The following is a 14,476-nucleotide window of genomic DNA, read 5'->3' as shown; positions in this document are numbered from 1 at the left end:
ATATATATATATATATATATATATATATATATATATATATATATATATATATATATATATTCTAAATATCGGTTGACCAATTCGATCGGATTCGAAAATATGGTGAAATTGGCTAAATTTTTTACCACACTCATAATTTATTGTAATAAACTCATCCAACGGTCGGTTTTTCCATTTTATTTGAATTGATAGGGGTTGCTCTTAGGAGTGTATGATATATAAATATAGATTTATAAGAGTAACTACGTTTGACCTAGTTGATCGAATTTGAAACGATAACCAAATTTGCTAGATTTTTTACAACCACCATAAAATATTACAATCTCTCAATCGAGCGGTTGGTTTCTCCAAATTCATCTTCCACTTCATGGTTGTTTTAGAATGGACCTCAACAATTTAAATGCAATGTATAAGTCATACAACTTTAGGAAGAAAATTGGTATAGGCCAATGTGTTTGTAATTAAAATTAATTTTTTTTATCTTATGTCCATGCACATCCATTGATGGAATATATACAAACGTGATGTGAAAAAATAAGCACGTTTCGCGGTTGTCACGCCATCGGTCAACCAAGAAAACATATAAGTGACTACGGTTGACCAATCCGATCGAATTCGAAAATATGGTGAAATTGGCTAAAATTTTTATGACACTCATAATTTATTGTAATAAACTCATCAAACGGTCGGTTTTTTCATTTTCTTTGAATTGATAGGGGTTGCTCTTTGGAGTGTATGATATATAAATATAGGTTTATAAGAGTAACTATGTTTGACCTAGTTGATCGAATTCGAAACGATAACCAAATTGGCTAGATTTTTTACAACCACCATAAAATATTACAATCTCTCAATCGAGCGGTTGGTTTCTCCAAATTCATCTTCCACTTCACGGTTGTTTTAGAATGGACCTCAACAATTTAAATGCAATGTACAAGTCATACAACTTTAGGAGACAAATTAGTCTAGGCCAACGTATTTGTAATTAAAAATTGAAATTTTTATCTTATGTCCACACACATCCATCGATGAAATATTTACAAACGTGATGTAAAAAAATAACCAAGTTTTGTGTTCATCACGCCATCGGTCAACCAAGAAAACATGCAAGTGACTACAGTTGACCAATCCGATCGGGTTTGAAACTATGGTGAAATTGACTAAATTTTTAACCACACTCTTATTTTATTGTAATAATCACATCAAACGGTCAGTTTTCTCATTTTCTTTGAATTGCTATATGTTGCTCTTTGGAGTGTATGATGTATAAATATAGATTTATAAAAAATTAGTGCCTTTAAAAATTTATTTATCAATAAATTAGTATCTATATATAAATAAAGATTTTTTTTGGGTACAATATAGAATTATAGATATGTTATCTTTGATTGTATTTGATCATTATCAAATGAATTTCCAAAGCTTGATTAAAAAAAAAAAAAATTTGTGTCTTTAAATATTTATTTATACATAAAGCCCCCAAGGCCCGGCCCAAAAAAGCCCGCAAGGCCAAGCCCGGTCCGGCCCGAAAAAGCCCGCAAAGCCCGCTTTATATGGACGGGCTTGGATCCGTCTATTTTTAATAAAACCCGGCCCGGCCCGGCCCGCTATTATTTAAAAATATAGCAAGTCCCTGCCCAAGCCCGATATGAATGGGCCGGGCCGGGCCGGACCCGGCCCGTTGACGACCCCTATCTATAGTATAATGATTGAAATTTTAGTAACTGTATATGAATTGTTTTTCTTCAGAAAATTAGTCAAAGATGCGAGCTAGGGTGTATGGTGTCATTGTTTCAATGAGGTTAATCACACCTATTCTCAGTTTTGTCGTGCTTGACATATAACCTATCTAATCTTCTCAAAAAAAAAAAAAAAAAAAAAAGACATATCATCCAAGGAATTATGCATATCGTTAAAGCAAGTTCACCCGTAGTTAAGAAATGTCAAGGTCGAAAAGTCAAGAATTCGACCAGTCAAGTTACTGTTCACTGTCACTGGACATGGGTTATAGCACCCGTTTTTTTTTCTTGACCGGTCAAAACTGTTCATTATTTTATTTTTTCACTGGTCATTGATTTTTTTACCGTTTTATTTCACTGTTCATTGTGTAACTATGAAATGTAATTTTTTTTGGGTGAGATGTAAAATAAATGGAGGGTATTTATAGAGAAATATTTAGAATTTTTAACAATATTTTCTCTTACTGTTTTGTTACCGTTACAACCCTATATATACATATAATTGCACCACCGTTGGATCTGAACATTAATTGAAAACAACGGCCCAGATTAAGGCCATGACATCTCTCTCTTTAATTGGCCGCTGACGTCACCCATGTGGCCTGATGGGCTGAGCTGGCTTGCTTCTTCGCCTGGGCAAGCAATATGTCAAGGCCATGACATTTTTCTTGGCCTGGGTCAAAAAAGGCCATCTTTTGTCCAGTCAAAAAGGGACCGGTGGAAGGTGCTTTTTCAATATACCCGGTCAACACATCATCAAAATGACTTTTTTTGCCCAGTTAAGCATACCGCTGCACTTGCTCTTAGAGCAAGTTCACCCGTTGGGTCACCGGGTCACCTACTATTCACTGCTTTTTAGTGTATATTTTCATTATCTGGGTCACGAAATACACTGTGCTCGTGACCCAGGGCACGAAATACACTGTGCAGGTCACCATGGTGACCCAGAACACTGTACCGGGTGACCCAGGGCACGAAATACACTGTGCTCATGACCCAGGGCACGAAATTAACACTAAAAAGTAGTGAATAGTGGGTGACTTGGTGACCCAACGGGTGAACTTGCCCTTAGAAGACTAATATCAAAATTCAGTCCAACTTAATTAGCTAGTAACCTCTTACACCCATACACAATCACATCTTATTCAAGAAACGTAATATTTTACGAGTTACTTGCATGGAAAAATCGATCAAGATAGTAACAACATATATGATTAAGGAAGTAAAATCTTCAACTATGTTGTAATAGAATCCCTAATGATGATGTGAAAGACTATGGCCTCTTTCGTTGATCACTACATTCTCATGTGAGCTTTGTCTCCTTCAATATATACTATTTTCTAAAGTTAAGTAGTTAGCAATCTCTATCTATCTCCAAAATAAGCTTATGTAAATCTAAACGCAATTGGATTCAGTCTGGACAACTAAAATTGAAAGGGGAAGTGGTACCATCACAAATCATATTTGTATGTTCTGTGCATACCGTAGTATACGACAGATCGATACAAGAAGTTCCGTGCTTAATAATTAGGATTGTGATTAAGATGGGATCTAGTAACTGATTGATTAAGCTAAAAGAGCCTCCAAAGCAATCTAGAGCATAGAAGGTGGTGGAAAACGAGATCCACTTTGCATGTGCTTCAATGAGGAAAAATGGAGGCCAATTAAGCATGCATGGAGGCGTCACTAAAAGAGATTAGGACTTCGCTGGTGGAAAATCATTGGGGTTGTTTGATATCTCACTTACGTGGAGCCAAGTTCATGGCAAGAAACCACTTCTTAATTAAAACTCGTTAATTAGGTTTAATATTGGTTGAATAACTATTTGGGTTTTTGTCCATTTACCCAATTTCTAGGGATTTTTTCCCACTTATCCCATTAAGTTTTTTTAATTACCTCTTACCGAAAACACTCTAAGAAATTTAACCATTTTTTTAAGAATTGGCTTAATTATATAAGATTAAGTTTTTTTTTAAAGACTATTTTACCCTCATCCTTTTGTTACTTAGAGAGAGAAAAAATGGAAGAGAGAGAAACCATAGGAGACTTCGTTGGAGCCCTGTCACCGGCCGCCAGAATCCGGTCACCGGTCGCCGCCCACTGGACTTTTATGAAAACCTCGCCGGAGGTCCCCAAAGAGGTCTTCGGAGATTTCATAGGTCACTGAAAAAGTTTATTGCCACTGATAGACGTCTATTGTCCTCAATAGTCTGTTGTCTCAATAGAGGGGCAATAAACCTCTATTGCCCCCCCCAATAGACGTCTATTGCCCCTCAATAGAACTTTTGGTAGCTGGAATGGGAACTAATTTTTCTAAAATTAGACAAATAAAACTTTGATTAAAGAAAAAAATGAAGAGATTATATCAATTTAAAAACGTCTAATAGACATTCAAAACTTTTATTTTCTTTCCTTCTATCCCATTACTTAAAAAAAAAAAAAATCTGATTTGGGCACCGAGAAAATGATCTGGGCACCAATGTCCTCTTCTTCCATCTTTCTGGTTGCAGACCTGGGACCGAAAGTAGTCTTCCGGCGAGGCAGGGGTCGTGAATGATGTCACTGACGTCCTCCGGGAGCTCGAGCCTAGAGCCTCCTCGAAACCCGATCTGATTGTGCGACCTCATCATCCTCCTCGACGACACCATCTCCACCGGTTGGAAGCTCCGGTTCGTAAACCAGATCCGAAACTCGAAGGGGAGAGACGACGCAGACAACGACGTCGAAGGAGTCGCCGGGAAGGAGAGGTCCGATTCGTCATCGTTGATGAAGCCGAGTCCGGTCTCATCTCCGATAAAGACCGTAGAGCATACCGTTTGGAACCCGACCCGGAGACAGTGCATAAGCATATTAGTGTTGCAATTGGACGATCTGGTCGATGGAGCCGGAGGAATGGTCGGAGTAGGTAGCGGTGGCGGCGATGGTTGGCTGTAGTGTGTCTCAGATTTCTTCGGAGAAGGAAGAGAGAGAGAGACAGACAGACAGAGTGACAGGCAGACAGAAGTTTGAGAGAAAGGTACGCTTGTAATTTCATAATTATTCAGAGGCCAAAATTGTCTTTTCTCTTTAAATGGGGTGAATGGGAACCCTAATATGTTGGTGGGGTAAGTGAGATAATTTTTGTTTATTTTGGTGCTTTGGGTCAAGGACCCCTAATTTTGGACTGGATCCACTTACAGTTGGTTCTAAAATATCTCGATCATTTCATGGCTTTGGTGGAACCGAGACTCGCATCATTGCATGGGGAAGCTAGCTCAATACAATGTGGTTGGGGCAATACGAAATTAGCTAGGGTTTTTATTTTCGGCCTAAAGATGATATTGTCGCAATTTTTTTATCTCCTTCAATAGTAAGGGGCTGGCCAGCATAGATATGTAAATGGATTGGAGTTGGAATATACCGGCTAAATTATTCCTATCTAGCTCCATTGATAACCTAATGATGGGGTTTAGACTGTATTGTGATTAATATTAGAGTTGAAATAAACGTCATGTCTATTAAGCATCAAATTTAGATATGAATTGAATTAGTATTGAATTCATGGGATGAAATCAGCTGTCCTAGATTTCTGTGTCCCAATTCTGTCCCCTCAACATGATTGGTCCACAGAGATTAAAAAATAGAACAAAAGATTAAGAAAATATATTTTTTAATCTCTGTGGACCAATCATGTTGAGGGGACAGAATTAGGATAGAATAATGGGGACAGTTGATTTCATCCCTAAATTCACATTGAGACGTTCGATAATTTCATTAGTATTAGATTCAACACCGATTTTCATAATGCACTTTTCTACTTCCTGCCTAAAATTCAAACTTTTGTACTAGCTAAGGTAGTTTAGGGTGTTTTTTCTTGGGTCTTTCTAAATGTACCCAGCAAATATCTAAGTATACCCAGCATATTTTTTTACATCCAATAAAATCATAGAATTTCTAATTACACCCAACAAGTTAACAATAATACCCTTATTTTTAATTCAAAACAAAACTCATTACACCCAGCAAAACCTTATTAGAATGAAGAATAATATACCCAGCAAATCCTTCGTTCTTCTGAGATTCTAAATTAACACGGATGCATAACCAGTCCCAAACTCAAGAATTCCACTAATCTTCGACTTGCTCTGATCATCAGCATTCATCTTCTCATTGTCAGCCAACTGCACTACTATTGTTTGGCCATCAGTTTCCACTTGTTCCTACTCCTTCCCCTTTCTTAATTTGTCATCATCAACAGCATCAAATATACCCTGCTACTTAACAAACAATTATTAGTTAATGCATCGGTGACAACATATGAGAATTAAGTATGACGTATGTACCCAATATGCTTTGGACAATTTCAATACCTTCATCTCATGGGAACGCTCCTTCTGGAAAGTCTCAAAGCACAAAAAAAAAAAAGAAAAAAAAAAAGTCTAATATATTCTGCATCTCCATGTATTTCTCGTAAGGGATCTTACTTTCTCCTTTACTTGGTTCAAATCTCCACAGTTGAGACGATTCTTTATGTACTGCATAAAAGTCATTGCTTTATATTCTCTCGCGTCTCCCTGAAACGAGATCAAATCGCCAAAAATAACAATCTCATCGTCTTTGCTCCATGTTATTCCTGCACAAGACGATTTGGTGTTGGACTAACTACAACTGGAGCTGAGGAAGTCTTGTTTTTCGAGACTTGTTCCTTGTCACCATTTGAGAAGAACGAAGGATTTGTTGTGGACTTGTGGAGTTTATCTTCAATAATAATTTAGGTTTTGCTGGGTGTAATAGGTTTTGTCGGGTTTAATAACTTTAATTACAAACAAGGGTATTATTGGAAATTAGCTGGGTGTGAAAAATATGCTGGGTATACTTAGATATTTGCTAGGTACATTTAGAAAGACATTTTTTCTTTGAAAAAGAAGAATAAATTACTCTTATATATTTGTAGTACTTTCAAAAACATATATACAAACAATAATTTGTAATTTTGTAAGTTAAATATTAGGTCGACCAGATTTCATCACTTACACTTTTTGACTTTGTTTCATTACGTTGATGGATTATCGGATTTAAATTATAGTGAAATTTTCTACAAATCTTATAATCAAAATCTCCATCTTTAGTTGAAATTAACTTTTGAATTCCTGAACATATATATTGGATTGATGAGTCTTCTCAAACAAAAAAAAAATATTGGATTGATGAATTTGTTTGGTTAGTGACTTCCGCACATTATGTGAACATGTATACATGGAGACTGTATACGTTTGTCAAGAATAACCAGATGATATAAGTCGTGTGGGTGTCTCCAGCTAACAATTTAAATAGAAAGTTCTGCTAAGAAGTTGGCAAAGCGTGCACTACAAGAATTATATTTAGTGTGGATATCCTGTCATCATCATAGTCAATATAATGTAACTAATTTTTTAAAATGACTAGGTATAATTCAATACATTTTCGAGAGAACCTTGTTAAGACGTAGAGTGTAAGTCTTGTACTCAAAAAAATATATAAAATGATAATAATACAGTGAAAAAAAACTATTCATTGTCACTAATCCATAATAATTAAGCCATAACCAATAAACTATACATGTAAGGAATTGAGATGATGGTTTGGGTAAAGAAATAAGAGAATGAGAAAGCTATTGTATTTAGTTTAAAATAAATGCATAAAAGTATAGAGTAGACGTTGCCTTCTTAGTTTTGAGAGAGAATAGAGGAAACCCTAAGAGAGAGAGTCCGCTTGTCCGGCTGTGCCACCATGCTTACCTTGGCCTCTGGCCTCGTCGGCGTGTGTTGAGTGCGGTCGGACAGGATATTTATGTAGATTATCGGAGATAGGAGTTGGGAGGCCTTCATTTGCATTGTTTTCAGTTGGCGGCGGTGGTTGCATAGAAGGTGGGTGCGTGGCATAGGGTGGTTTTCCGTCGTGTGGCTGACTCGATCTGGATTCCGGGTTTGTGGATGGATCCAATTGGATCTCGTCACAGATCACGTGGAGTTTGGGTGTGATGTGGTTTCGGATCTCATAACAGCAGGTGGCAAAGGGAGTCACAACGCAGGGATCATTCTTCTACTCGAGCTCTCGAGGATTAGGGTTATGGCAGTGGGCAATCTGATCTGCAGGTGTTTTGCCGGCGGTGTCTGTTCGACAGCCGTCTGGGTCCGAAAGCAGCGGCGCGATGGTTTGAGAGGTGTGATGGTGGTGGCTGGGCTGGATGTGCAAACATTGTCGTGGGCTGGGGTCGATGCTTAGACCCTCCTGGCTTTGTTGCAAATGTGGGCTTTTATGGGCCTTGCGGTGCTTGGGCCTGGGGTTTTACCCTAGGTCCATTATGGGTTTTTTTTATTATTTAATGTTGCTCTTTGTTTAGGTTGTTTATTTTATTTGCGCTTAATGCGAGTAATAAGTCCCTACACGTGTTGTGTAGGGCTAGTCGGGCTTATCGCCTGTGTGTGTACTCAACGTGCCTTGTCTGCTCTAGGAAGACGGCGAGTTCCTTGCTTCGTCAAATTGTCGTTGCCGCTTAGTGGCAGGGTGAAGCTAAGTGTTGTCGGATTTACCCTCCGGCGGCAACATAGTAGGAAAGCTGTGCAATTGGTAATTATGCTACATTCAGTACGTTGTAATCGGGTTACATATAGAGTTATTTTTCCGTTATGTCACCGCTATGTCAAAGCAAATAGAGTAGCCAGTAGAACACTCTTTGCTAGTTGGTGCTTGTTTGAATACATGTATTTTGTAGAGATTCCTGATATCATTTCGGGACATACTCTATATGCTTATTGTAATCAGGGGTTTAGGCTTAATGTCCCCCCCCCCCTGTATTCAATAGTTTCATTAATCAAACCTTGAGGGCAGCCGCACCAGCCCTTTCTTAAAAAAAAAAAAAAAAAAAGCATAAAAATGACATCGTTTTGGGCCTTTTGGCCCTTAAAATTTAAATTGGGCATACGCCTTGACGCATTTAACATCAAATTAGAAGCAAAATAGAAAACAAAAAAAAAACACCTTTTTTGAACTTTGAAGCGCACTTTGAATGCATTGTGTGTAACTAATTAGAATTAAGGTGGTAATTATCCCACGTAGTTCTGATTAGCTCCACTTTTCGAGGAGCCTTATACCGAAACCCTAGGTTTCGTGTAGTAGTGGCGGCGGCTTCTTTGATTGCTGGTAGGGCGCTCCAGCGTCGGTTTCTCTCAGGCGGCAATGACAGGAGGACGGGTTCCTCTCTTTGGTAAGCAGCGACAGTGTTTTGGCCGGATTAGAGCTCGATTTCATATCGGGTTTGGATACTTTTTTTAGCTTTCGGATCACAGCCAACGTTGAGTGCAGCGGCGTTGGTTTCTGGAGGGGGTGAACGGCTCGGCGAAGGAGAGTTGTGATCGGATCGGGCTAGGCTTAGTGGGCGGCAGCTTTGATCAATTTAGGTTCAGTAGCGAAGGTGAGAGGTAGAGGCTTCGCTCCAGTTGTAGGAGCGTGTTTGGCTGCCATGGGCTCCCGGCTGGGGAGGCCACCAGACTAAGTCGGTGGTGCAGCGGCTCCGACGGTGTGGCTAGGGGTTCAGTTCAGGTTGGTCCAGGTACAAGGATAAGGGTAGTGGGAGTGGGTTGGGCTTTTAGCTAGGCTTGGGCTAGATTTTGGGCTAGACTTTCTGGTAGGTTCGTTGTGGTTGGTCTCAACATGATTCCTAACTTGAGGTTGTTCACTGCAGTGACTGGTGGATGGGTACACCAAGAGGGTCATTAGGCCCCAAGCTAGTTAAGGCAGATGCGGAAAGTTAGGGTTGTGTAGGAATAAATTTAGGTGTTAGCTTTTTCTTTGCAGTTCCTTTTGAATTTTAGTTTTTTTATTATTTTCTTTTTAGAATTGTTGGTCTTCGGATCCCTCTAACTTGACCTAGTAAGGTCGTATGATTATTATCAAGGGGCCTTGACCAGATACCCAAATTTGAGGCAACATGAACTCATTTACTCCATTAAGAGATTAATGTGCTCACTCACCCAATTTAAAGATAAGAAGACAATTTTAACCTCTAAATAATTAAGAATTACAAAGCTCTCTCTCCCTCATCCCTCATCCCTCATCCCTCCGATCGTAGCTAACTCCACCCACGCCGTCGCCTTCATCGAGCCGCCGCTGAAACCCGCCGGATGGACCAACTGGACCATCAACCCCGCCGGCACCGGCGATGGCCACCGGTCGTCGTCTTCACCCGGCCGGGTTCCACTACGTCAACTCGCGCCTCGAGTCCTTGCACGAGCTCGATAGCCTCCTCGCCGGCGCTCCGATCGACTCTCTCTCTCTCATTTGGTTATAGTTTATTCGAAATTTGTGCTTCTTTGTGCAGTACTGCAGTTACGAGGGAGGAGGTGAAGGGAAATTTCATTTTGTTATTACCAGGTTTGAGATCTGGTATAGTGGTGCTTGAAATTCAAAAATATGCTTTGATAGTTCTTGATTTTTCAGGGGTAGAATTTGGATGCAGGCTGGTTTCAGAAGCAACCCTGCAACCAATGACTGGATTCCCAAGACGGATGAAGATCAATCTGGTATGGGTTTAGATTAATTGTTAGTGACTGTAACTAATAGTAATTAAGCATGTAATGGACATATCGAAGAAGTGGGAATGTTCCATATTTTAATAGTACCATGTTTCTTTCTTCTATATGATGATCACCAGGTCTTCGTTTCCTCAAAGCTAGCCAAATGGAAGTGAAACTGAGAGTTGTGCATTGCTCAAAAAAACATTTCAGCTTTTGCACTTCCAGGGCGGAAGTAGTTTTTGAGGAACTTAAGAAGAGCTGGTAATGCTGTAATTTTTTTACTGAATATTCATATCAGCATGTAATTTAGTGGTTACATATGTTTGTTTATTTGCTCTCAATGGTCACTGTAATTAGACCATTGTTGATGTGGGCCTGGTGCTTCGGGAAGCTCGCAAAAATATTGGTGACGACGTGGTGGGCAATAATATTTCTACTAGGGGGCAATAATCATATTAATGGGGGGCAATAAAATGTTTATTGGGGCAATAATAAAATTATTGAGGGGCAATAATAAAATTATTTATTTGGATAAACCTCCGAAAGCTTTCAAAATTCAAAACATCTTCATTTTTCACTAATTATTGATCCCCAATAAACTTGTTATTGGGGAGCAATAATATGTTTATTTGGGGGCAATAAAATAATTACTGAGTATTATTGGGGGGTAATAAAATCATACGCCGGAATCCGGTCACCAGTCCGGTAGCCGGATTCCGGTAATCGGTTGCCGGAGTCGGGTCACAAGTCGCCGGAGTCCGCCACCGGAGTCAAGCAAGGTCTCCAATGACTTCTTTCTCTAAGTGACAAAGAAGGAGAGGGCAAAATTGTCCCAAAAATAAATAAAAATGAATTAAAAAAATACTTAATTGGGTATTAGGGAAATAATCTCTTAGAGTGTTTGAGTAAGTGGGCAATCTCTTAGAGTGTTTGGATAAGTGGACAATTTTTAAGCTAAAATTGGGTAAATGATCATTTCCTCTATTATCAATGGAATTATTTCTGTTCCCCTAAAAAAAAAAAATAGAATTAAGGTGGTAAAAGTTTATTATTAAGCTAATAAAAGTTTAGTCATTTGCAAAATAACTAAACAACTATGCATTTCTGTATTTATACGGTTGTAAATGAGTCAAAATGAATTACCTAATTAAACACACCCAAATACTTCTTTTAATCGATCTTCTACAAATTCGATCAGTTAACCACTGCAAGTGGCCTAGTGGTTCTTGCCTAGTTGGGTGTGCTCCCCAACCTAGGTTCGAACCCCGAAGCTGTCAAAGTGGTCAGACACTATGCTGCAATGCATAGTTGGAGGATTTTACATGCGCCGAAGGGGTTTATCTTGGGCCTAGGAAGCCTTTGGGTTCCCCTTAACAAAGTCAAAAAAAAAAAAAAAAAATTCGATCGGTTTTGTACATATCAATAATCTATATCCAGTCGTGAGAGCTTGTAATCGATTTAGAATATTTACCTCTACATTCGAAGTTTCAAGTTTTAAACTTTTAATTCAAGCGTACTCAAAGATAAGCTGTGAAGTGAAAAATAATTAACAATTTATATTCAGAACGTACGTAAGCATCTCATCAGTGCGAGTTGTACGTAGTGCGTGCAGTAGATTGTGTAGACCGCCATTTGCCTTTGTATTTCTTCTTTCAAGTCTTCTCTTCCTTTTGGTTAGGTTTATGGTTCTTCTGGTTAGATTCCTTTTGTTTTGCTCCGAAATTCCTTTTGTTATATATGCTAGCTAGTATTCACTGTTTAAACTCCGCAATTTCAGTGGAAATTAAGTTCATTGATCGATCATGGATTGCATGCACTCATATCTTCAGAGAGAGAGAGAGAGAGAGAGAGATTGATTTTGAAAAAGGAGAATAGCTTGGAGCTGCCCTTGAATTGTTTCATTTCTGCAAATCAGTTCTCTTAGGGTACACAAAACGTTCACACACTACTACATCATCAACACCGAGAAAAAGTACTCCTTACATGGTCATATATGCATCATTAATCAATATTAAACAATTAATTACTAACACTGAACAAGTTAATCAATCACTCACGTACGATCAGAGCCACCATTGCTGCCACAGATAATAACCTCAGCAATACTGATCTATCAAGGAGCGAAAGACGACTTCTTCGCAAGGAATCGTCAAACCCATGTCATGGTTAAACCCGAACTCCTCCTCAGCCCTCTGCAGCAAGCTCTGAAACTCCGGGTTGCCCAACCACGAAATAGGGATTATGTATCGGCTTCTGTTTTCGCCTACGTACACAGCGAAATGCCCTTTCGGAATATCATCGGGGAGACCACTTTCATTGCAGCCATTGTTTTTCTTCCCGAAACTCGAGCACCTCTTGAGAATTTGCTTCAGCGCTGCCGTTTGAGGCACTAGCAATGCTTTGTTTGATAATGATTTTTTGATGATCGCCATGAGTGGTAAGCAGAGGTAGGTATATAGCTCAGCCGGTTAGAGAGAGAGAGAGAGAGAGAGAGAGAGAGAGTTAAGAGTTAAGAGTTGTGAAGAAGGGGGTTTTGGGGTTGATAGAAATTTGGAGAGCGCGGAGAGGTATTTATGGAGGTGAGGATAGAAGAGTCAGAAAACAAGGGCATGTGGGATGTGGGCCAAACAAGAGCCCACAACCAGTGTGTTTGAGGCAAACAAAAACAGTGATTAACGTCAGTCATAAGCATGAAAATGAAGGAAGCTATAGAGCTTAGCTAGCATAAGCAACTATAGCAAAACCCTAATGGTCCAATAACAAACCCATAGGGGTTTTGGCCTACCATTGTTTCCTTCCAATTTCAAGTAGAAGCATGGGAATTAGGGTGAGTGGCGAGCAAGTACTTTATTATGTGCTACTGTACGTGTATCAATGTATACGTGGGAGGTTGGAAGTAAACCTAAACCATTGTTTAAGCTTGGCTAATTTCCAGTAAAGTTGTACAGTGTAGTAGTACGAACTGAATACCATGTCCAAAGAAAAATATATCGACTATACACTTGCCTTCTCTGATGGGGGTATGTCGCTCTCATTTTTTAACCTTACCCTTGGATGATTCTCAACCGGACATATAGGCTTGAAGGCATTTAAATTACCGATCAATACCTTTTGTTTTGATGGTTACTCATCATGATCTGCAGGTGTATTGAGTACTGATGCATAACCCATCTAGATGAGTCCACAACTCCACATTAGTAATAGTATACACTTGAGTTTTGTTTCGAGGCTTAATAATTATTTTTAAGCATTTTGCGGGGGTTGTGTGGCTTGACACAGGCCGTTAACATGAGAGTTACAGTCCCTATATATGCTGGTAAAGTGGTAATCATTAACTACTAGCAACTGCGAGAAAACCTCACACCTAGATGAGTCTACTTGAGCTCAAGAGACACCTAACGCTAGTTCGTAATCCTCGCAGTAAAAGATTAAAAGTCGAGCTCAAATTTCACCAGTTGCACTGGCCCAGCCCTCTTGTAACGATAGAGCAAAATGACTAAAAATAATTGAGGTTTGCATGCTTGCTCAACTTTCTTTCCTTTCTCCAAAGGTAGTTACTTGTAAAATCCATTACAAATTAGTCCTAACTCAAATAAATCAGGACAATACTCTAAATTGATCATTAACAGAAAATGAAAGAATCATTTTACATATAAGGTCCAGTTTCCTCAAATCCATGCCTATATCCTACACTTATTTCCAGTGATTCAAATTGGGTGTGTGTGATATATGTAGAAGTAGAATATTTCAATCCCATATATCGACCATTTATGATTTTTGAACTCTCACAAAAGTTAGAGATTGCCATCCCTTTTTCTTTGGCAAATTGTTGGTGGAAAACAAAAGTCACTCTTTTTTATTTATTTAATAAAAGAATGGGCATTCATAGTGTACAGGTGCAACAGCAACATCAAACATCTTAGCTCACAGTAGTAATGATGATCTTTCCCTTGCTTTGACAATTATTGGTTTTGTGGCATTTGCTTCCAGGTTTGGAATGGGGTTTTCTGGTTGATCGTACATATATATCTAAAACAAACTCCCTTTTTTTTTTCTTTTTTTTTTTTTACCAAAAAAAGAGTTTGTTTTAGGTATATATGTATGGTGGAACGTAGAGCTTGAATGAGATTGATTAGTTTTGGTGGTGAAGCATATATGGTGAGGAAACAAGAAACAAAACACCAACCAAAGCATTCAAACCGC

The 14,476-nt window shown here is 38.9% G+C and overlaps 1 protein-coding gene and 1 long non-coding RNA gene across 2 annotated transcripts; one reads left to right on the top strand and one right to left on the bottom strand.

Moving 5' to 3' along the window:
* Positions 1-10,140: 10,140 nt before the first annotated feature.
* LOC133727198 (uncharacterized) lies at positions 10,141-10,578 on the top strand. The gene is made up of 2 exons (XR_009855049.1): positions 10,141-10,279; positions 10,411-10,578. It is a non-coding gene; the product is annotated as an uncharacterized LOC133727198 (long non-coding RNA).
* Positions 10,579-12,125: 1,547 nt separating this feature from the next.
* Positions 12,126-12,828, bottom strand: LOC133727196 (auxin-responsive protein SAUR50). Its single transcript, XM_062154813.1, has one exon. It carries the CDS (start codon positions 12,703-12,705, stop codon positions 12,370-12,372), a length of 336 nt encoding a protein of 111 aa, XP_062010797.1. The 5' UTR covers positions 12,706-12,828; the 3' UTR covers positions 12,126-12,369.
* Positions 12,829-14,476: the final 1,648 nt, after the last annotated feature.

This window comes from Rosa rugosa, chromosome 1, assembly GCF_958449725.1.
Source record: "Rosa rugosa chromosome 1, drRosRugo1.1, whole genome shotgun sequence".
Classification (NCBI taxonomy): domain Eukaryota; kingdom Viridiplantae; phylum Streptophyta; class Magnoliopsida; order Rosales; family Rosaceae; genus Rosa; species Rosa rugosa.
This window is presented reverse-complemented; position numbering and strand designations above follow the sequence as displayed.

Coding starts and splice junctions, on each gene's coding strand:
- LOC133727196 (XM_062154813.1), bottom strand. CDS start 12,705: ATGGCGATCATCAAAAAATCATTATCAAACAAAGCATTGCTAGTGCCT.